The 22,875-nt window shown below is 36.5% G+C and overlaps 1 protein-coding gene across 1 annotated transcript; it reads right to left on the reverse strand.

The window, feature by feature from the left end:
• Positions 1-16,816: 16,816 nt before the first annotated feature.
• LOC131306572 (laccase-14-like) lies at positions 16,817-20,422 on the reverse strand. The gene is made up of 6 exons (XM_058332890.1): positions 20,251-20,422; positions 19,679-19,830; positions 18,583-18,827; positions 18,365-18,493; positions 17,273-18,214; positions 16,817-17,156 (listed from the first exon to the last, which is right to left on the reverse strand). Exons 1-6 carry the CDS (start codon positions 20,353-20,355, stop codon positions 17,026-17,028), a joined length of 1,704 nt encoding a protein of 567 aa, XP_058188873.1. The 5' UTR covers positions 20,356-20,422; the 3' UTR covers positions 16,817-17,025.
• Between the last annotated feature and the right edge of the window lie 2,453 nt (positions 20,423-22,875).

Consider the following 22,875-nt stretch of genomic DNA (forward strand, 5'->3'; position numbering starts at 1 on the left):
AGGACCCCAGACATGTTTAACACTTTCGTTAAAAAGAGAAGAATCGAGCTTATCCTTGCGTTATGGTTGTTAGTTATCCCTAGACCGAGCCTTTAGTTTAACCTCCAGTCAAAAAGCCGTAGTTAGGTTAAGTAGCCAGTTAACCAAATTTTTCAAGTTGGCCGTCTAAAAGCCGAAGATCGGTTGGCGGTCCTAACGCTAAAACTCTCTTAAAGCTAATCTCTGAGACAAGTTATGGATGCGCTCCCTGAGGATTCGACCTCGGACTTCTGGGTATTATTATTATGCTTTCAACCGACCTAGCCCTACGCTTGGGGCATTCTTATTGCAACACACATTAAGGTCGCAAGCATTAGGTTCAAGGGTTTTTCAAGCACTCAAAGCTCAAACACGCTATCATTCTCGAGGTGTTCTTGATCCATTTCATCATCGGGGAATCAAAAACCGTAAGTAAATTAATCTGGAAGCCCAGATTGGGGTGTCTACAATGGGGGTGTGAAAATTTGGTTGGGACAAAAGTAATCCCGCAAAGTCTTGTGGGGTGTGAAAGTTTGATTGGGACAAAGGTACTCCCTCAAAGTCTTGTGCGGTGTGAAAGTTTGATTGGGACAAAGGTACTCCCGCAAAGTCTTGTGGGGTGTTTCCCAATTTGCTGCCGCCATTCTATTAGATAGATAAGACATAAAGTAAACAGGCTAAAGGGGTTATGCCGCCACCTCTCTCAAAATAGTTCCGTGGGGTTAAGCCACCACCACGTTATAAAAAAATGCATTTAAAAAAAGAAATTGATGCTCAATCTAGCTTCGTTACACCTCAAGTCGAATTGGTGGCTCGGTTAGAGGTATCCGCTAAATCGAGTTCAAATTACACAAAAAAATAAACGGAGTACTTACAGTGGTTTGTCGAACCTCCAAATAAGCTATATTAAGAATCTTCAGCAACGGCGCCAAAAATGCTTAGCCTTCAAACCTCGCCTTCAATTAAGATTGAGAAAAATTCTAAGCATAAGGCTAGGTCGTCGGTAGCATAATAACCGAAAAGTTCGGGATCGTACCCACAGAGAATCGAAAATAACTTAATCGGATTGTAGGTTTTATATGATGGATTGTGACGTTTAAGACGGCCAACTTGGTTTTGCTTTTAACGGTGAAAAGGCTAAAGTAACAAATTAGATACGAGCTTTATAAACTAAAAGAGGCAAGTCTAGGGATCGTCTAACCCTTGACTTAAGCCGTTACCGGTTCTCAATTATAACTCAAGTGAGAGTCACGACCGCGCGCTTACACTCGGAAGATTTAGCTTTAAAAGATTATGTTTATCGAAAGATGTGATTAACCGGAATTAAATCAACCTATTCTTGCTAATGTATCTAACACGTAGGAGGCCACGAGCCCTCAATATGCCACTTGCCAAGATCGCTTGACTAAACGACATACTAAGAAGTTAACACCCCTCGCTTAGACCAAAATGGCTAGGTTAATGAAATTCCGAAAATCATGATTTTAAGCCCGAAGGTTTGAGAACCAAATAACCACCTAAGTAATTGGGAAAGAGTAGCCCAAGACTTAGCCAAGAGACTACTCACACATATTGAAAAGACTAGAAATTATGCTAGAAAATGAAAACATGATTAACCGATAGAAACGAAAATAAACTTGATTTATATGAAGATCCAACTAGTAGCTACAACATTAATAAGTGAGAAATTAACATAAGACAAATACTTACTTGAGTTCTATGGAAGTTACTTGAAAAACTTGAAAGACTAATAATGGAAAAACTTAGAGAGAAAACTAGAAACTTAAGTTTAAAATTACATATATGAGAAAGAAAGACTTTCAACCTATTTATACAAACAAATCCACTCTGGCCCGAGAGCTCCCCGTATCGATACAGATTATGCAAAGTATCAATACCACATCGCTAAGCTGAGAAGACCAATTTCCCCATAACGCGCCCGTATCGATACGGTTTATGGCCGTATCGATACGGAACTCTCTGCCTGCCCAATTAACCAACGCGTATCGATACGGCCCTAAATCCGTATCGATACGCAGAGCTTATCTTCAAAAAGGAAAGCTAGTCTCCAAGACTTGGCACCCGACGGCCCCGGAGCTCCACAACATCTTATTTTCATTCTCTAAAGTTAAGTAAAAACTACATTTTAAACCTTTCTTTTACCTTTTCTTTACTTTAATTTATTTTATGAAAATAAGAAAGTACCCCCCATTTGAAAACAATGGCATTACCAGAATTTGAGAATTCCAATTAAATCAAAATGTCAACCCCCCACTTTTAGTGTAAAATGGAAAACTGCGCATTTTTCTTAAGCGAAAATGACTCAAAACATGACCTTGCTCTTCAAATAAAACCTTGTAACTTTGTCGTTACTCTTACAAAAATTCAAGGATCAATTACCGCCATTTTTAATCTCGAAAATCGATACTTTTTCAGAAAGTCATTTTTCCATACTTAGACAGATTTTAAGGGACCGACAGGGTCTTCGGGTACTTGGAAGCACTTGGGTCATCCATGGCGTTGAAATGCGCCTTATTTGCACGTTTTACCTGAAAACACTAAAAACACACCTTACGTGCAGTATCAATAAAAAAACTAGATAAATGCAAGTTAAAACAACATAAAATGGGACTAGTCACACCAAATATTTATAATATTGGGTGTTCATCATTGTTCGTTGGTGTTCGTTTAATTTATACCTCTTGTTTACTTTTTATCTAGAGTAATAGAAGCATCTTTCAAATTTGGTTTTCTTCCGTTTTTAGTTTAAAGATGAGTGAGTAGTCGTATAGGTAGGGTCACGGGGTGATTAGCACACCGTAGCTAGGCCGGACATTGCTCCTGTTTCGAAAGAATAATGAAAATGCAATTTTAGGTTAGTAAAGTACTCCATCCGTCCCAATTTAATTGTCACTTTTAGGAGTTCGTGTCACTTTTCAATTGATTATATCTTGTAATTATAATATTTTAAGTGATTTTGAAAACGTTGTATTATAGAACAAATCGAGATCTATCAAACAAAATCTATATTGGACATAAAATTCATTACCAATTTAAAGATATAACTAGTTTTTTTATCCGGTTAGAATAGAACTGGGACAAGTAAATTGGGACAAAAGTAGTACTTCCGTTAGATGAACTTGTGCATTGTCGGAGCTCATGTAGGCTGGGTGCGGGGGACCAAAACTTGTTCTCCGTTGCCCATGGATAAACGGCAACCGTAAAGATTTGCATCTTTCGATGTAGCTTTTTTTTTCTCTAAATTCAAATGTTTTTTAGAACACTGAATGTAGCAGATAAGTTCGGGATTGATCGCAGTGCTATGAACCCTACGACCGTTCCTCATTAATTATTTGAAAAAGGACAAATAATTTCCTCGGTTTAGTAATCTCAGCTGAACAACAAAGGGTGGCTACCTAAGAGCACTGCCGGCTTTGGGCGTGGGCCTTAAGCCCCTCAAAAATGTCAAAAAAATAAGGCCTCCACTTATTTTTAGGATCTAGTATATATGTGTTGTTTTAGGGACCAATTTTAAACTAAATAAGACATTTTATAATTAAGCTCCAATGGCCCAGAAAAATGAAACACGGAATGCAGGAAAAAACAAAAAAGAGGAATAAAAGGTCACGGGATTGCCAAAAATCTCTGGGGCCCTTCAAAATTATCCAATGTGGTGGATGTATGGATGCATCTTTTTGCCCCCTTAAACGCTTCTACTCCTGTACTTCTCATTACAAACAAATACTATATCCGAATCCAAATTATTCAGTGTGATTGACTTTTTATTTGATTTTCGTTTACAATTATTAAGGGCCTTACTTTCGAAGACGGTCTTAGGCCTCCAAAATCTCAGAGCCGGCCCTGCTAGCTAAGAGCCAATTTAAACAGTAACAATCCGAGTTTTTGAGCCAGCACACCTCACCGTCTCTGTGGATTCGACTCTAATTTTATCAGATATTGTGCTACGTCGATCTCAGCCCTACGCTTAGGGCAACCCGTTCATTTAGGACTAGCTAAGATTTCGTTAAACAGTAAATTCTTAGTCGAATATAAAAGTGTTTTACTGTTTTTTTAAAATTTTTTTTTCTACCAATATGTATAACATGTTTCTCGTTCTTTTTTTCATGTTTCTCTACTCCCTTCCGCCCCACCCACATGATGAAGGCCACCAATTGCTCGATAGCTGTCTGATATGACAACCCACTCCGTATCTTAAATGTTTTAAATATGTAAACTTAGCAGTATCTCCTACCCTAGTACAAAACATGCTTCTGCCTGTCTGGTCAATTTTTTTTGTTTTTATTTAAAAAAATTTAATTTCGATCGTAATTTTTTATTTTTTATATTTTTTTTGTTATGACGAAACAATAATCTTCAAAAAATTGACAAAAAACTAACAAATGAAAAAAAAATTGAATAAAAACAAAAAAATAAACCACTTGACTTATTTAGCCGAACGGCCCCTAAAAAACCCATTTTTGCATCCGGCCAACTTACACGCATGCATTTCTTATAGTGGCATGAAAAAGTGCACAAAATTTTGAAATTGTCAAGTCGCCCCTATTAAAGTTACGGTCCCACTAATAGATGCTCATGAGGTAATAATTTAGGTACAATAAAATCATGTTCTGTTAAGGTTTTTATTTTTTAAATACTTATTTTTTACTTTACAAGATATATTTTTCTTTCACAATATATCACTTTTAATTTAAAAAATAAGTATTTTAATTTTTTTTAACGGAACTTGGCCTTAGTCAATTATTAATTCAATGACTCATGTATGGAGTATTAATTTTGTCGTTATTAGGAACCTTGCTTTCTTCTTCGTGCATGTGAAGAATTGACTTGATGGCATGTGAAGAATTGACTTGATGGCAATCGTTTGGAACTATGTGAATGTTTGTTTCTTTTAGTACGTACTCACTGTTTTAGGTGGAGCTGTAACTTCAGTGCTGTAATAACACTCACACGTATGTGTGAGATTCGAACTCCTAATTTCTTAATGAGTTACAAAAGCTCTAGTTGCAGAGGTAAAGTCAGGATTCGAATACGGAGGTGATACCGAAAAATTTTATTCATACAAGTGTTTTAATCGACGTGTTTGTGAATTTAACTTCTATGTCAATATACACTCACTATAATCTATAAAGAAACATGCAATAAAAATACTAAACTTGTGGGGAAGAAATGAATGTCCAAATGTGTTATGTTCCTCTTCAATTAGTGGGAGAAAAAAAAAAAAAACCATGCGGAATTTTTAATAAAAATACTGTACTAAACTTATATAAAAAAAATTAATCCTCCAAATATGTTAGCTTCCTCTCCAATTAACGAAATAAATACATACCATCTGGAAATTTATGCAAAAAGAAACATGCAAAATATAAGTGGCTCCTTGCCTTTTACTTTTGTACTTTTTTAGTGCTTTTTGGCAGATGAATGCTCCACTCTATAAATGACAGAAATAACCCTGCTTTCCCTTCCCTCATTTTCCTCGAAAATAGCCCTCTTTTCCCTTCCCTTCCCTTCCCTCCTTTTCCTCCAAAAGTAACTTTCCTTTACTACCTTTTTCTTTTAGTACTTTACTCTTTTATTTTTTTCATTTTGAGAATGCATCTTCTTTTCCAAATCTTCGTGCTAAAAGTTTTTCTGTTGGATCTTTAACACAATAGCAGCTATTGATGGAATTAACTATTGATACTCTGCCGGAATCTCTGTTGGAATCACACTTGCTGGTGACATGCAAGCTCCATTCTAGAAGCCCTAAAAAAATAAGGTATGTATCACTCAGAAGCTATGGTAACATAGAAAGTACATCTAACATGCAGAGAACACAAAAGTTTGGTAAAAGAATAAAAATGTGACATGTGAATTTATATTATAAAGTAATAGACATTATTGTCAACCCAATGGGTTGATTATAGAGGCACCTTTTTATTTAAACCTTTTTCGGTAATTTTTATTTTTATTTTTTTATTACTTTTGAAACGGGGTGGCACGTGCAACCTCCTCCATACTAGCTCCGCCCCTGCCTAACTGACAAAAACTAACCCTAATTGATTAATACTCTACTAATAAGCATTTTTGGGTGGAGCTGTAATTTCAGTGATTAATAGAACAAGAGATAAACTAGCGGGCGGCAAATTCAATTTATCCTAGTGTTCATGGTTTCACATTTGTAGCAGGTGGAAGTTGTCATCGAAAATATTTGCCATGGAGTTGATTAGTTAGGATTTGTGATTTTATTTTATTAGTAGATCGGCGAATGTAGTTGCTCACGTTTTGACAATTTTGTGTTTATGAGGTCCTGGAAGTCGTACTTAGAAAGCTAGACCACCTGATAGGTTATTGGATCGTCTATGAAACGATAGTCATCATCCTTGATGCACTGTTATGCTTTTTTATAAATGAAAGTATCCTACCATGCATGTTGAGAAGAAAAAAAAACCATGACAGCATGCTCTTAATTTTTGGACAATAAAATAGAATAGAAGCAAGTTAGGCCATCTACAGTAGTATAATTAAAAGTCAATTGTTATTAAAGTTAACAATATTGGTGCAAAAGATGGCTTACAATGGTTTAATCAAACTTAACAACATCCTTAGAAATAATCAAATTTTGGGTTTTGAATAACCAAAACTAGCAACATTTTTTAATAATTAAATTTTATGGACCTCAAACCATATAGTTAATTGGTTCCAAAATTTGTATACACGTGTGTTTCAAATAGTATTTTCTAATTCTTCACCTGCTCTATATCTTCTTCACTTCACCCACAAATTATTTCTTTCTTTCCCTCCAAAAGCGAAGCCCATATCTCTTGATCATCTACAATTCAACCCATTTTTGCAGAATTAAGGTATTTCACTCTTCTTCTCCGTTTCTATTTTATTCCTTTTTCGTTCCTCCCATGTGGTTGAGTACATAAAGAACCTTACATCTTTTCCAAATTCAAGAACACAGAGAGTGGTGGATTTTTTTATCTTAGTTTGGTTAGATAGGCTACAAGAATAGGGAAAAAAAGTTTCGGTTTTGTTTTGATAGAGAACACTAGGAAGAACACCATATATTCGATATATTTTGGCCCAAAAAACGTAATGGAGGGAAGTGAATGGTGAGAGAGAGAGAGAGAGAGAGAGAGAGAGAGAGAGAGAGAGAGAGAGAGAGAGAGAGAGAGAGAGATTGTAGTGGACCCCTTATTTTGGTTATGGATTAGAAGTGACCATTGTGGATCTCAATATTGTTAAGCTTAACAACCTCTTAAATGAATAATCAAAAACTGATGTGTCAATTTTTCGCTATTTATTTTTTTATTATACCACTGTGGTTGGCCCTAGGCCTCTCTACTAACTTCACCCTAGTTTTAAATCATTGGTCCTCAATTCATGATTTAAAAAGTTTTAAGAGAAAAATAATATTCAACGTTTACCAAAAAAATAAACAAATAATCTTCAACACTTGGCCCACACGTATAATTAAGCTATTCATGATCTTGTCCACACTTCAAATAATCTGAGAACTCCTAACTTTTATAATTTACATCTTCAACATTTGCCTTCACATGTTATTCTTCTTCAACATTTAACTTTTATAATTTACATCTTTAATCTGTGAAGCTAGGAATCAAACTCGAGCAGGGGCAACAATGAGAGAAAAAAAATTTGTAGGATAACTTTTTAAGATGAGATCCGGTCATTCGAGTTCTTATAGAGCAATTTTGATAAATTGAAAAATTAATTTCGAGATATTATTGCTATCTCATACTGTTATTTAATCATGACATGAACGTAGTGTCATCATCAAATGTGTCGGTAAATACTTGTTCCGTTTTTTATTGTTAATCCAAGACAAAACAACGTACGTGGCAATTCCCGAATCAAGCATTTTTGTTTTTGTTAATAATTACCAAAAGAATTTTTTGGTGATGATTATGACGTTCTACATTCTCTTACCGGCACGAAACGAGATCTAGTCACCTAAATAACACACAAAAATAAAAAAAAATCAGTTCGTTACAATAGTTAATATCAACTTACCCCAAAAAAACTGTTAAGATCATGGACCCATTGGTTTCTTGTTTAATTACTGTATTATTTAAGTACTACTTACGGAGTAATTGTTTGACTACTGATTTGCTTACTTATTACCTTACTGATTGCTGAGCAATAATAAAAGAGAATACACTCGGGGATTGTTCCAATGGTAAGGACAAATGACTAACTTGTGGAGAACTCTTCTTGGTTAGGGGTTCGATTTCTCACCGGATGAGTACCTTAATAGTAAATGGAGGGCCGTGACTGGTTTGGCCGCGCTAGTTCCCCCGAGGTTTGGGTTGCGCAGTTGGGTCCAATAATGGCTCGACTGTAGAGCTATTCCTTGATTATTCAAAATAATAATAATAATAAATAATAAAAGAGAATAAGATGAATCGTACAAATTTTTTTTAACGGCAAAGAAATTTTATTAATCTTTGAAAAATAATTACAAAGGTTTGAAAGGGACAAAGATAACCAGCATTACAATTCGAAACAGACATCCCAACCATCTACTACATCTTTTGTAGGGCTTATCTTAGATTCCAAAAAAATATAAAAAAATGTCCATAAATTTTAGAATAATAATATTTTATGGGGCCTTGTAAAAAATCAGCTCCAACGGATATCGGTAAGTATTATTTCTTGATTTGTAGGGGCAAAACTGCTCAAGTGTTCAGTTTCGCCGTTGCGAATCAAGAAATAATACTTATCGATATGTTTTGGAGCTGATTTTTTACAGGGCCCTAAAATATATTATTTTAAAATTTATGAACATTTTTTTGTATTTTTTTGGAACCCGACGTGAGCCCTACAAAAAATGTAATAAATAATATAATGATTGGAAGTAGTGTACCTAGACTTATTGCAGGATAATCATAGATGAACAGTACAACTATATGGCGTATAATTTGCACTCAAACCAAAACAGATTTATAGCTGAGAATAGATATTCTCGAGGACGAATTATGTTCACGTACGTAATTATAGGGGGATTTCTATGTGCCAGTACTCCCTATTGACGAATTATGTTCACGTACGTACACTCCAGGGGGATGGTTAAGGAATAGATATTCTCGAGGACGGAACGAGTTGCTATAATCATTTTTTATTTGGTTGAAAAGCAAGAGGATATTAATATGACAAATATAACCTTCATTTGGGAGCTAATACCTCGGACCCGACTACGAAATCAACCCCATTTGAGTGTCCCCGTCCGCCCATTTGCGGTTCTCATAATCGGACTAGACTACCAATTCAGCCCCAAAAAATGGCAACCAAACATCAACTCAAAGAGCCCCCACCATTGCTAGTCCAGAACCCTCTCCTACAACGAGCATCAAACAAGAACTCGGAGTATTATATCCATAAATTTTTTTGGGAAAAAAAAGAAAAAAAAAGAAGAGAGATCGAGGATGAAAAAAGCAGGTCCAATTTCCTCCCACAATTAAATTCCTGACGAATATTCAATTTTCATACCCTACCCAAAAAAAGGAGACAACAACATGCATGTTAGAGATTCCAAAAATATACTTCTATATAGTAATGGAAATGAACCTGAAAGTCTTCCATTTACAGAGAAAATCCATTAAGTGAGCAGCTGTAAATGGAGAACCACCAAAGGAATCGTAATTATCACAAGAGAGTTGTCAAGATTGAATATCAAACAATGAACGAATGAATAGAGTGTACGTATTCTTGATGGCTAATGTATGGCGCACTGGGTTTTAATTGAGAAAAAGATGGAACGTAAGGCCTGGGATATTCATGATTAATTGTCTGACTCTTCAGACCACATGCAATGCTCTCATTTGTTTGTTTGTCCAAAGCATCTTCTCAGAATAAAACTGCATATAGCTAGCTAGCTAGCAACCATGCATGGTCATTGCCATTGGTGTCCTTTCCTAGACACAAATATTTTAATAATCTGATCATCACTAGGGCTTGGCTGCTAAACGAGCCGAGAGGGCTTCGCTCGTTAACGCTCGGCTCGACTCGTTCAGTAAATGAGTCGAGCTCGAGCTCAGTTCGTTCGACAAAAACTTGACTCGTTAAGAGAGGTTCGGCTCGATTAAAGAGATTCGTTTAGTAAATGACTAACCTCAGCTCGTTGCTCATTCTAAGGGAGGGTAATTATTGTACGAAACTAAGGCAAATTAGTCACGTTAAAAGCTTATCTGTATCCAATTCATTGAATGTTTTTTAATTAGTTTCATTCTTTTGGCCAAGCATTTTCTCGGAACCCAGTGGCTCGCAGTAATCATGGTGATTTGACATTATCAATGTGAAAAAACAGAAAGTCTAGGGTCACCGCATTCCATGCGGTGACCGGTCCACCCCACGCCTTTTGAGGTCCACTCCGGGCCCTAAAAAATACAGAAAAATATTCAAAAATTTTAAAATAATATTTTATGGGACCTTGTAAAAAATCAGCTCCAATGGATATCGGTAGGTATAATTTTCGCAATGCGTAGGAACGAAACTGTTTAATTTTGCAGTTTCGTCCCTATAAATTCAAAAAAAAATCTACCGATATCCGTTGGAGCTGATTTTTTACAGGGTCCCATAAAATATTATTTTAAAATTTATGAATATTTTCTGTATTTTTTTGACTTGCGGTGGACGATCACCGCGAATTGCATGCTGTGACCGTAGTCTTGTTCGTGAAAAAAATAGTCTCTCTTTTTTTCTTTTTCTTTTTTTTTTCTGCAAATGTAAAAGTAAAGGGAAATGTACGAATATTGATTAATGAATCAAAATTTTACTATTGGGTTCACCTTTGATTACCTTAGCGATCACGCAATAGGGGCAGGAAACTTATCAAAATGACAGATTAATTTAGATTCTTCTTTAATTTGCTTATTGCAAGAACGATGCATGCCAACTGGGTTGGCTCAATTGATCAAAATCATAGACGAATTCAAAATGTAGCTTAGTGAAAGCACTTTTTTATTATTGGATGTTCGATAGGCCTCCATGAGCTCGAACTTCAAATCTCTAGCTAGTTTATAATAAAGTCGTACGTGCTGATAACTCAAAGGTTGTGAATCCTTGTGATGGAGTGATTTAGTTGGAGTTCACCAAACCTTTTCTTTAGCACAAATTCTATTTTGGCACCCTTAACTTGCAGCATTAATCAACTCTCACTTTGGTTATTCAACTTCATATTTACGCAATTCGGCCCATGAACTATTGGTTTTTTTGTTGATTTACCCCGTTCCAGAAACCGAATAAGAACTTATTTTTTGTTCAATAATAAGACTTGTTCCACTAAAATAAGAAGAAGGTACTTATTTTTTCAGAATTTATATAGGTACCAATGGGCACCGGGGAGGGAAATGTACCGATGGGCCACGTCGGGCCGTCTCCGGCCACCGGACGGCCGATCCAAGCCGTCCAAAACTTATAAAAAAAAAACCCGAGGGGGCGTACACGGGAATCAACAACATCTGAGGCGTGTAGGATGCTTGATCTGAGCACCCCTTTTTCGTGTGTATATGATTACACACGAAAAAGGGGTGCTCAGATCAAGCATCCTACACGCCTCGGATGCGGTTGATTCCCGCGAAGGCCCCCTTGGTCTTTTTTTTATAGAATTTTTGGACGGCTTAGATCGGCTGTCCAGTGGCCAAAGACGGCCCGGCGCAGCCGTCGGTACGATTTCCCTCCTCGGCACTCATTACTCATAGCACAACTCCTTATTTTTTAAGAAGGCAATTTCAAGCTCAAAAATCATGTACGCAAATAATTTTCTTATCAATATGGATCTTGTTTGATAGATCTCATTGAGATTTTTAATACGGTGCAAAAAAATTGATTTTTTTTTTCATTTACATTATTTTTTAGTTTGAAAATATGAAATAAACTTTTTACTTGGGTTTTGTGGAATGACCCTTCTTTTTTTTTTTTTGAGAAGTTCTAAAATAAGTACTTATTTTTTAAGAAGGTTTCTGGAAAGGGGTAGTCAAGTTGGTAACCACAGTTGATCAATTCGCTTATGAGAAAAGGCCATGTGGTGCATGAGGCTCCATGTTCAAACATACAACAATTGCCAAGTACTTAAACGTGGTCCTAATTAAAAATAAGGAACTAAAATGAGAATTTGTTCATTCTTCATAAGAAAGTGGTGTAATTTAGCTATTTAGTGGAATGTCGTTAGCTTTCTCCATCTATGAAAGGCAATCACAGAGATGACTGGAAGCAATTTGGAGCACACCCTTCAAGAAGGCAACAAAGTGGCCGACAAATTAGTAAGGCTGGAAACCAACCAAGACGAACTTATGGTGTCCATGAGTTCCCCATCCGGATGAAGCGAAAAACCTCTCCTTCTAGCAGATTTGGATTGGGTTTCTAATGGGCGATTTTTTTTTTTCTCGGAATGATTTTATATATCTCGAAGGGGTACATCGAGGACAAAATATCTTTGCTCAAGGAGCCAAAGACAACCAGCACAATCATAAGAAAAACAAAACAAATCTTCCAACAAAAGGTTGAAAGACGACCCAACGGATTATGTTACAATTTTACTTTCCGAATACCATCTAAAACACCTTAAAATCCTCCACATAGTACACTTTGATATCGAATTTTGCCTTCATCCACATTGCGACCCTTGTTTTGATTAGGTTCCCCACCTCCCAAGCCTGAGTTAATGCATTATTAAAAACGTAATCATTCCGAACCAACCATAAAGACCACAAAGTAGCAAAGAAACATGCTTCCCATATGTGTCTTTCCAGATTGTGGAACCCATGACTGAACCACCAATTAGCTAAGTCTAGAACCGTATAAGGGCACACCCATTTGACATCCCACCATTTTATAATTATTGACCATACAGCCCAAGAGAATCTGCAGTGGAAAAACAAATGTTGGTGTGTTTCAATGTATTCGGCACAGAGAGGGCAGAGAGCTTGGTGGACTTTATGTAACAAATTTCTGCTTAGAAGCAAAGAGCGGGTTGCCACTTTCTCCTTTATAGCTAGCCACGCAAAGATTTCCACCTTCGGGGGACTTAGATTCTTCCAAATGGAACCCAAGAGATAATTGTTTGATTTCCTTTCTTGTTCACAAAAAAACAATAAAGAAAGGCAATCTTTGGTTTTGAAAACATCATATCAGATGTCCAAGTCCATCTTATGCTACTGAAAAGCCCAAACTATTCTTGATTTGTATAGTCCAATTAGCTGTAAAAGGAGAAAACAGGTGCTTAGCATTTTCAAAAGGTGAAACAAGTTTTGACACGCTTATAAACATCTTCCGAAACTTATGGGCGGCTATTAAATATTATATTATCAATGATGGATGTGTGCCTTTTAAGAAAGACCAGTGCATACCTGCACCAAAAAGCATCATTCGAAACTGGTATTCAACAAATTATCTAGTTTTGATGTTCCTCTAACCTCTTGAAGGCTAAGGTTCCATTTGCAAAATTCCAATCCACTGGTTAACTTGAATAAGCACATAACCAAACTAACAAGTGTAGTGCTCATGCCTGAAGACACTTATCGCCAGCTATTTAAATTCACTGTATGTTGACTACGGTACCATTTACTGATCACAATTGGCAAAACCCAACTGTTATCGCAAAATACACTTTATGGGCTTAAAAATAAATCAAGCTTCAAAATGTAAAAATACAAAACCAGTAATTAAACTCAATGATAATATAGAAACAAATCATGGTAAATGTTTACAGAAATTTGCAAAAGAGTACATAGTCACAGTTTAAATTACTGATGCGGGATCATTATTCAAATTTAAAACATCATAGATTTGAAAAAAAGAAGAGATAGAGAGAACAAAGTGTGGTAGAATCATTCCCACTTGAGTGACATTAACCCATGCTATGCACCCAGTTAACCAAAAATTGTGGTAGCATATAACCCGTGTTATGCAGGAGTTAACCAAAAAGGATGTAGAGTTAATAAGGAATATTCGATAGGCCTCCATGAGCTCGAACTTCTTGCTTAGAAATGAAGGCATACTGATAACTCAAAGGTTGTGATGGGAATTTCCTTTTGACCGGGGGAAAAAAAAAAAGGTTGGGATGGAGTGATTTAGTTGGTGTTTGCCAAACCTTTTCTTTAGCACAAATTCCCATTTTTGCAGCATTACTCAACTCTCACTTTGGTTACTAAACTTCATATTTACGCAATTCAGTCCATGAACTATTGGTTTTTTGTCGGTTTAGTCAAGTTAGTAACCGCAGCTGAGCAATTCCCTTGAGAAAAAGGCCATCTGGCGCATGAGGCTCCATGGTGGAATGCAACAATTGCCAATTAAGTACTTAAAAATGGCCCTAAAAATAAGGACCTAGAATGAGAATTTATATATTCTTCAAAAGTAAGTAGTGCAATTTAGCTATTTCTCTAGTATGAAGTGTAATATTAATGTTGTTAGCTTTCTCCATTTATGGAAGGCAATCAAGGAGATGACTGAAAGCAATTTGGAGCATACCCTTCAAGAGCGGCGGACAAGTTGGCTAGGCTATATAAACCAACCAAGACGTACTTATGGTGTCCATGAGGACCCCTCCAGATGAAGTGACGGATCTCCTTACAGCAGATTTGGCAGGGTTTTCCAATGGGCGATTTTAGTTGTTTGGTTTCCTCTCTTGTTCACAGAAGACGAAAAAGAAAACGCAATCTTTGATCTGGAAAATATCATGTCAGATGTCCAAGTCCATATTAAGCTAGCTACTGAAAAAGCCCAAACTATTCTTGATTTGTGTGGTCCAACTACCGAAAGGAGAAGCAATTTTAGACACAACTACCGAAACTTAATGGGCGGCTTGTATATTAATCCATGAGATGTATATGTGTGTGCGTTTTATGAAAGAAATGACAAAGGGGATCATTTTCATTAATTCTTCTCTTCTTATATATTCCATCTTGGACCATAGACGGGAGGAACTATTCATTACTCTTCGTTCGGCCATGTTCGTTTAGGGACTCTAGATCCAAACTTTTCTCTTTACGCACGGTCTCCAATAAATTTTAACTCTCATTTCTCTATTTATTTCTCTCCACTCATTATCCCAAAAAACTTCCTCAAACTCCAAAACGAACATAATGGTAATTCCAAGAACGCAGAATAGAATAATCACTCCATTGTTAGAGTAGTCAATTTTAGTGGGTTTGGCATTTCACCCAGAATAAAGAATCAACTATCTCACTTCAACAATTTTGACTCCTAGCTAGCCGAGTGCTAAGACATGGTGGGTTTGTTTGTTTTTTTTTTTTTTTGGGGTTTTTTTAAAGTATTTATTTATCTTGTTATTAGTCTTTGTTTTGTTTATACAAACTAGTAGTAATTAATCACTGCTCGTCCATATTTTTCTAATTTCGTCTTACCTATTTAATTTTGTTTTGTTTATATACAATACTTTATATTTTCTTTCATTATGATTAACTTTAGAGTTGCATGATGATTCAGAAGACAGCAATTTGTGTGTGGAAAAGGTACAATTACATCCAGCATTTCTTCTTCATTTACAAGTCCAATTTTTCCTTTCATTTTAAGGCTTTACATTAGAGACGGGACAATATGTTTTATTGTGTATGTCTTAATTTTTTGGAAATATGGTGGCCAAGTTTTTGGCTCCTGAAATTACTTTTATTTAAACAACTCGGATCATCCGTGCGGGAACCAAAGTGGGCCCCGCGTGCCCGTCGGTGGCTATGGTCTGTTTCATAGCAGGGTTCCTTTTTTCTGGGTCTGACGCCTCTTGGATTTTTACCGCTTCAGCTCTAGTCTTTTTATCAGACAAGGAATGGGAAGGGATTAAATACCATAAACCATATTCCAACCTACACCCATCCCAAAGGTTTTGTTTCGAACTTATTTGAAAGAAAGGAAACAAAAAATAATATTCCAAAAAAAAAAAAAAGGAAACTTGAAAAATCTGCCCCATCATTTGGTTTGAAAAGGAAATGAGAAGAAAATAGGGTAACAAAGGATAGAGAACTAAGAGATTTTTCCTTGCATTATCCTCACACTTTCTTTCTTTAATATTTTTTCTTTTTTCTCCTTTCCTTTCCAGTTTCCATATATTCCAAAAAGTATTACGGGCCAGTCCAAAAACTGCCCCTTAATTCCCATTAAGGAGTATGATTCATTTTTATTTACTTGCAAGTCTAGGTAGGAAAGTATGAGCCTCTCCTTAATGGTGTGTTTTTATATTAGGTTGGAGTTCTTGAAATATGGACTGACCCATAAACGAGGGCCAATATGAGTTGCGCCAAACATTGTCGAGGTTTAGACGATCTTCAACTTTGAGCAAACGTTTCTCAAAATAATTATGCGGCCAATTACCGCGAGCTTTGTTTTCCATATCCCAACTTGTTATCCCAGTTAGTCAATTATTAATTCAATGACTCTTGTATAATACTTTAATTCTATCCCTATTGTACATCTTTAGGAACCTTGCGTGCTTCTAATTCATGCATGAAGAATATTTGACTAGATAACAAATCTTTTGGAACTATGTGAATGTTTGCTTCTTTTACTACTCAGCGTTTTAATTACGTGGAGCTTCTGTGCTGTAATAACACCCACACGCAGGTGTGAGATTCGAGCTCCTAACTTAATTCCCGGTGAGTTACAAACCTTCAAATGAATCAAACATTCATGAAGTCACAGAAATGCCACCGCAGGATACAAACAAGCACATCTTGCTTAGCAAACAAAATAAAATAAAACAAGCACATCCTAGCAAGCTACAACAAATATAATGTCCTTTAAACAAAAATCACACCAAGAATTCTTCTTCTTTTTCTTAATTGCGTTTTTTATTATATTATAAACAACAACGCTGAATATGTAATATGTAATATGCTAATTCCTTTATTTATATTGGAAAATTATTACTTAGTCTTTGACCACCGCCACGTGGTGAGAATTATTCCCAACCTAAACATGGCTTTTTCCAAATTGGATTACTAGCAAGCTTTCTCAGATCGGAGAAATTGATTAGCAAGGGTTCAAGTAACGCGGGGGCCTCCGAATGCTTGTTTTTCTGGTGGTCCCGTTCTTCACAATAAATGCCATATCCATTCCCCAGCTAGAATGTCTTTCTAAGTGACAATGCATGAACCACACTCCTACAATAAAGTCAAGAAAATCCATTCGTTATCAACATTTTTTCATCTCATCCCAACCAAAAAAATTTAACAGGTTTGAATATTCCTACACGTAATGCCAAAGTACCAAGTATTACCTGGATTATCAGCTTTGAATCTGACTGCAGCCCATCCATTCTTGGGCACCCCAACCGTGTTTATCTCAGGTGGGTCTTTCAAATTGTACCCTTTTGGATCTGTATTATTATCAAAATTCCCAAAACCAGATCCAACATGATAAAAGCTAAAGCCATGTAAATGCATTGGATGGTTCTCAGCTGCACTTAATACATTAGTCCCCTGAAATACTATCTCCACATTTGAATTAAACTCCAAGACTTTCACTTTAGTCCCCGTCGATGGTATTAAAACGTTATCAGGCATCTCATCAGCTGTAAAATTGAAGAAGTAAGGCGGCACGCTTGGAAAGTCGGTCGTGTAAATCCCTCCGATTTGCCTATAATATGCTTGCAATAAATCAACCGCAGGCGTCTGAAAACTTACGTTGTTCAAGCTTGCAGCGAGCCTTGACCCATTTGGTCCGTCACATGAATCATTAGGGCACGGAATCGAACCCACTGAAATCGTAATGAAAAGTTGGGTATCAACTTTTTGGGGGACATTAATCGGATAGTCCCCATTAGCCAGGGCCTTAATCAGTTTGGTGAAATTTGTTACAGCATTGATGTCAGTGTAATTTGGAAGGTTACTAGGAAATGCTGGCGTCGATGGGGGTGTATAATTTCCAATGTATTTCACGATCGCAGTTGTAGTCGTGTTATCATATACAACAGCGACATAGGCTCTAGCTGCCATGTAATAGTAGCTTGGGGACTTGTTTGCAGTCATTAAGATGTCCATGGTTTGTCCAGGGGTTATGAAGATGTAATTAGTTCCTATGGGTTTGATGTATGCTCCATCCATTCCAACGACTGTGAAATTATGCTGAGCCACCGAAAAGAACACTTCTTCGTTCATAATTGAGTTGATGACACGAAGAAGATAACTCTTTCCATAATTTACCAGTATTTGGAACGTCCCTGCAACATTCGGATAGTGTTAATTTATTGGGATAAGCACGCAAACTCAATAATGGCTTATAGAGAAGTACTATTATTCAGAATATTGTTGTTGACACTACATTAATTCAGTTGTTGAAGTCCTGATTGAGACTAAATTGATGTGCATACCGGATTTGGAACAATTGTATAGATCACCCGGTTGGCCATTAATGGTGAGAGCATCTGACTTGTTTGTTTCGCCTCCGCCTATAAGTGCACTTTCAATTATCTGCATTACATCTCCCTTAAACCACGATGCTGTGACAACAAAAATACAAGAATATATAAATTTTTTCTATGAAGCTTTTCTAGGTCCATAGCATTGGAGAGAGAGAGTTGGTACATACCCAAAACAATAGAAAACTCTGCATCAGGCTTGGGAAAAGGGTAGCTTGTTCCAATTTCAGGGTATACAACAATGGGGCCATGGACCGTTGCTCGAGACCAATCACTGTGAGCGTGCCACCAAAGTGTACCTTCTTCGGTTGAGAATAAGATCTCATAAGTGAAATTTGCACCCGGTTTGATTGGACATTGTGTAATATACTCCGGCCCATCTGACCATGGATTTCCTGGCTGCTTTACTCCGTGCCTATATACATCACATATTTCCCAAAACCACAATATTAGTTTGTAGAACTACATTTTTTTAGATTTCATTTTTTTTTTGTTGACTCATCTTTAAAAGTGGATGGAAATGTCCACCATGTTTCTGATCTTATTTTGATGATTAGAACGGATAATCTCTTGAAATATTATATTTTAACTTCACATGCGGAAATCAGCTCAATCCGATATCAATAAGTGTTTGATAAAATCACCCAATTTTTAATTTAGAAGTTTGACACAGATTTGAACTAAAATTGTACGATTTAAATTAGCGGTCACCGATATCTGATTGTGTTGATTTTTGCAGTATGAGTTAAAATGTCATGGTGTAAGAAATGAATTGTTTTGATCATCAAAATAGGACCGGGAATGTGATTGGTAGTGAAACTGAACTAGTTTATACATATATATCTTCGAGCCAGTTTACACGAACTTCGACTAATTTTAAGGGATCAATTTCACCATCTACATACGGGGGTCTCAATTAAAACAGTCGGAGCTCTCTATGAACTCGCCCCTGAGAAATTAGTAGCACCTGATAACAGTTTCGGGAGTTAACTCCTAAATTCCATACAAGGAAACCTCAATATTTCTCCTCCTGGTATTATTCTCTTTCCTTTTCTCCCTCCCATCTTTGTTTTTACGTCACACTTTTTCTATGTGCAACCACGTGACGTGATCTTTTACTGTTTTAAACTTTAGACCAAAATACCCTTGATAATTTTAAAGATGTCACTGCATGTCGTGTATTTTTTTAAGCGAACTAAATCTACCATATATACAGAGAGAGAGAGAGAGAGAGAGAGAGAGAGAGAGAGAGAGAGAGAGGAATACCAATGAATGGTGACATTGTATTTCCCTTGGTTTTGAACATTAACAGCCAACCTATCACCCTTTCGGACATACAAAGTAGGCCCTGGAAACAATCCATTGACTGTCAAGATCTTCTTTGAGCTACATAGCCTTGTATATGTTGTTTCATTCAGCTGCACTCACCAAATTAATTAACTAACGTTAAATAAATAAAATCTCATGCTCTATAACTGGAAATCAATAAAAATCTATTATTGTATTTCCGGAAAGATGGACTTTGCTTCTATGATCACCAATCAAAATTCACCACATCAAAGTATTTCCAGAAAGACTCTTCTGTTTGTCTCTCGTGCCATCTGTCTCTAAATATCTCTAGCTATCTCTATGTTTTGTAATGCATTTGCAGCATCACTATTAATTTTCTTAAATCTCCAAACAAAGTAAATCCCAAGACACGATCATACGTCTGTCAAAATATTTAAAACAGCAAGACAAATTCAACTAAGGACACGAGAGTATAATTCCCTATCGTCTCCTCAGAAGCGATAGAAGAAGATGAGGAAACTATCATGGAGTAGTAAGTTAGTACTCACAACCCAGTTGATGGGACGGACTGTCGTTTTAGCCATGGAAAGGACAAACACATTCAAAAGGAAAAACCCTAAGAGCTCCAACTTCAAACTTTTCGTCAACTCCATTTTTACCCCCTCGCTACTTCTAAAAACTGATAGCTTATACGGTGATCACAGCCATCCTCAGAAGGCCTTTATATAAGCCTTGATTTTGCCCACTGAACCACTACAGTCACTAGATTCTAACAGTATGTAGTTTCAAAGCCTTTATATGGTATCCATCTTTGAAAAATATTTCTGATGTAATGAATGGTAATAAGTTTAGAAAGATAGATAAATAAAGTTATTTCAGCATAGTTTTTACTTTTAACTGAGAGGTACGTATTATTTTTACGCCCATGCATTTTCCATAATGTTACATGTATGTTCTTTGGGAAGAGAAAAGTCTATATATGGTCCAACAAAAGTATTTCGGATTTAAAATGTGTATTTTGAATTCTTAGTTGTACCCAAATAAATATCCATTTTTAAGTTAAAAAAAATGCAAAAAGTGATATTTTTTAACTTAAAAATGGATATTTCTTCAAAATATTTGGGTAAAAGTTAAAAAAAAAATTGGGTTTTCCCATTTCTCCCGTCGAGACGAATCAATAATTCACAAAAAAATTGACACAAAACTTAAAAACACGAAAAAAAATTTGAATAAGAACAAATTTGCTTTGTCACTTTTTGCTTAGTGAAACTCTACTGAGAAAAGAACTACCGCACTACCTAAGAATCATTCATATCCAAAATCACAACCCATATTCATCTGCCTGTGATGAATAAGGACAAAATTTGCTTTTTGCACTTTTTGCTTAAGATTTTATGAAATACCAATTTCTGAAACCCTGGCATTTCAGCTTCCCGAAACTTGTTTTAGCCTTCCGGGGCAAAATTTCCAAACAAACTTGTGCTTAATTTTTTTTGCTATGGGGGTTAATTTAACCAAGCTGTTATTTTTATCTTGTTCGACGCTCGTTTTGAAATCATCATACGTAATGGAACAACCACGTAAAATCCTTAATTAGTAAGATTATCACTATGAGTATGTGACAAACTATAAATTGGGCTCTCGCAGTGCGTGCACTCTCTCTCTCTCTCTCTCTCTCTCTAACCTAATTAAAGAAGCCGCCGCCTCCTATCTTCTTCTTTGCCCTCCCCTAGGGTTCTACATCCCAATGGGTGATGAGAGGGGAAAGATTTCTTCACTTCGTCCGGTTTTTTTTTTCAATCTCCTGATCCTAGATTTCAGAGGTTTTTTCTTCTTCCCCCTTCACCCACATCCTCCTCCTCTCCAAACCACCGTCTACCACCCTCCTCTGCCTCTTCCGCCATATAGTCCAACGACTGTTGAATGTAGTGCTTTGCAAATCGTGATCGCTGGAGGCATTCTTCACTATAAAAAAAAAAAAATTTGAGCTACAGTGACGAAAAAATTGTCACTGAGCTGTCACTAAAAATGTGTTGCTAAAAAATTTTAGTGACAACTGTTTTGTTAGTATCGCTTATTTTTTTTTGTAGTACGCCAGAGTGGGAGATCTAGGTTGGCAGATGAAGTCTGCTCTAATACGGCGGACTTTGTCCATTATTTTTTTTTTTTTTGGTTCTTTTCTTTGGTGTCTCATGTGTGAAACTTTTCCCCGTTCGTGGGGCTTCTTCACCCTTGTGTGGGTATTTTTGGTTGTTTCAGCAATGCTTCATTTGTTTGGAGCAGGGGTTTAGTTGAAGTTGGGTGTAGTCTTTGTACTAAGTCCCCTATTGTTTGATTTTTTTTTATCGCTTGTTTAAGGATGAAGTTTCCTCTTAATGTATTATTTCTTAGATCTATAATATCACCTATTTATCATTTTGGCCAAAAACAATTATAAATTGGAGGGAAATGGCTTGTCTACAATCCAGGTTTGCAGCCTAAGTGATCGCAACCGTCAGGTAACGTTTTTAATTGTCCAGATTTGTTTTAATATTTTCACTGATAAGAATATACTTTTCTCAGTAAGAGTATTCAACAGATCTGAACAAATATTAATTGTCAATATGAACGGTTCAGAATAGATTGTACACGTTTCTCTGCCGTCAAAACAAGATTTCAGAAACCTCCTTATCTCTATGGGAATAGCATTCCCAAGGGCTCTATTTGAGATATTCCATTGGCTGCAGAGCCTTTGATTCTCAAATGAGTTTAGCTGTTTAGGAAGTGCTCTATCTATCTGGAGCCTACTCAGAATCACCTCCCAAACAGTGCTAGTTAGAGAAAACACACTCAAAAGAAAAATGTTGCAATGACTCATCACATGCACTGGGAACACAAAACGCAGGCTGCAGGCTCAATCTCCATGCCCCATCTGAGAAGCCTTTCTTTAGTTGCCAGCCTTTTCATGCATGGCATGCTAACCATAAAATAAAGGACCACTTGGATACGTACGTTGTAGTTGTATATATAGAATTCGGAATATATGCCTGAATGATATGTGGGTAGTAGATTAATTGATTTTAGACGAGATTTTGTGTGGGGAAGTATAATCAGAATCTAAATGCTCTCATTCGACCGCGATTTCGGATTCTACGTAATCTAGCTAACTCATCGATTCCTGATTGTGTGTGTTG

Source organism: Rhododendron vialii, chromosome 11a (assembly GCF_030253575.1).
Source record: "Rhododendron vialii isolate Sample 1 chromosome 11a, ASM3025357v1".
NCBI lineage: Eukaryota > Viridiplantae > Streptophyta > Magnoliopsida > Ericales > Ericaceae > Rhododendron > Rhododendron vialii.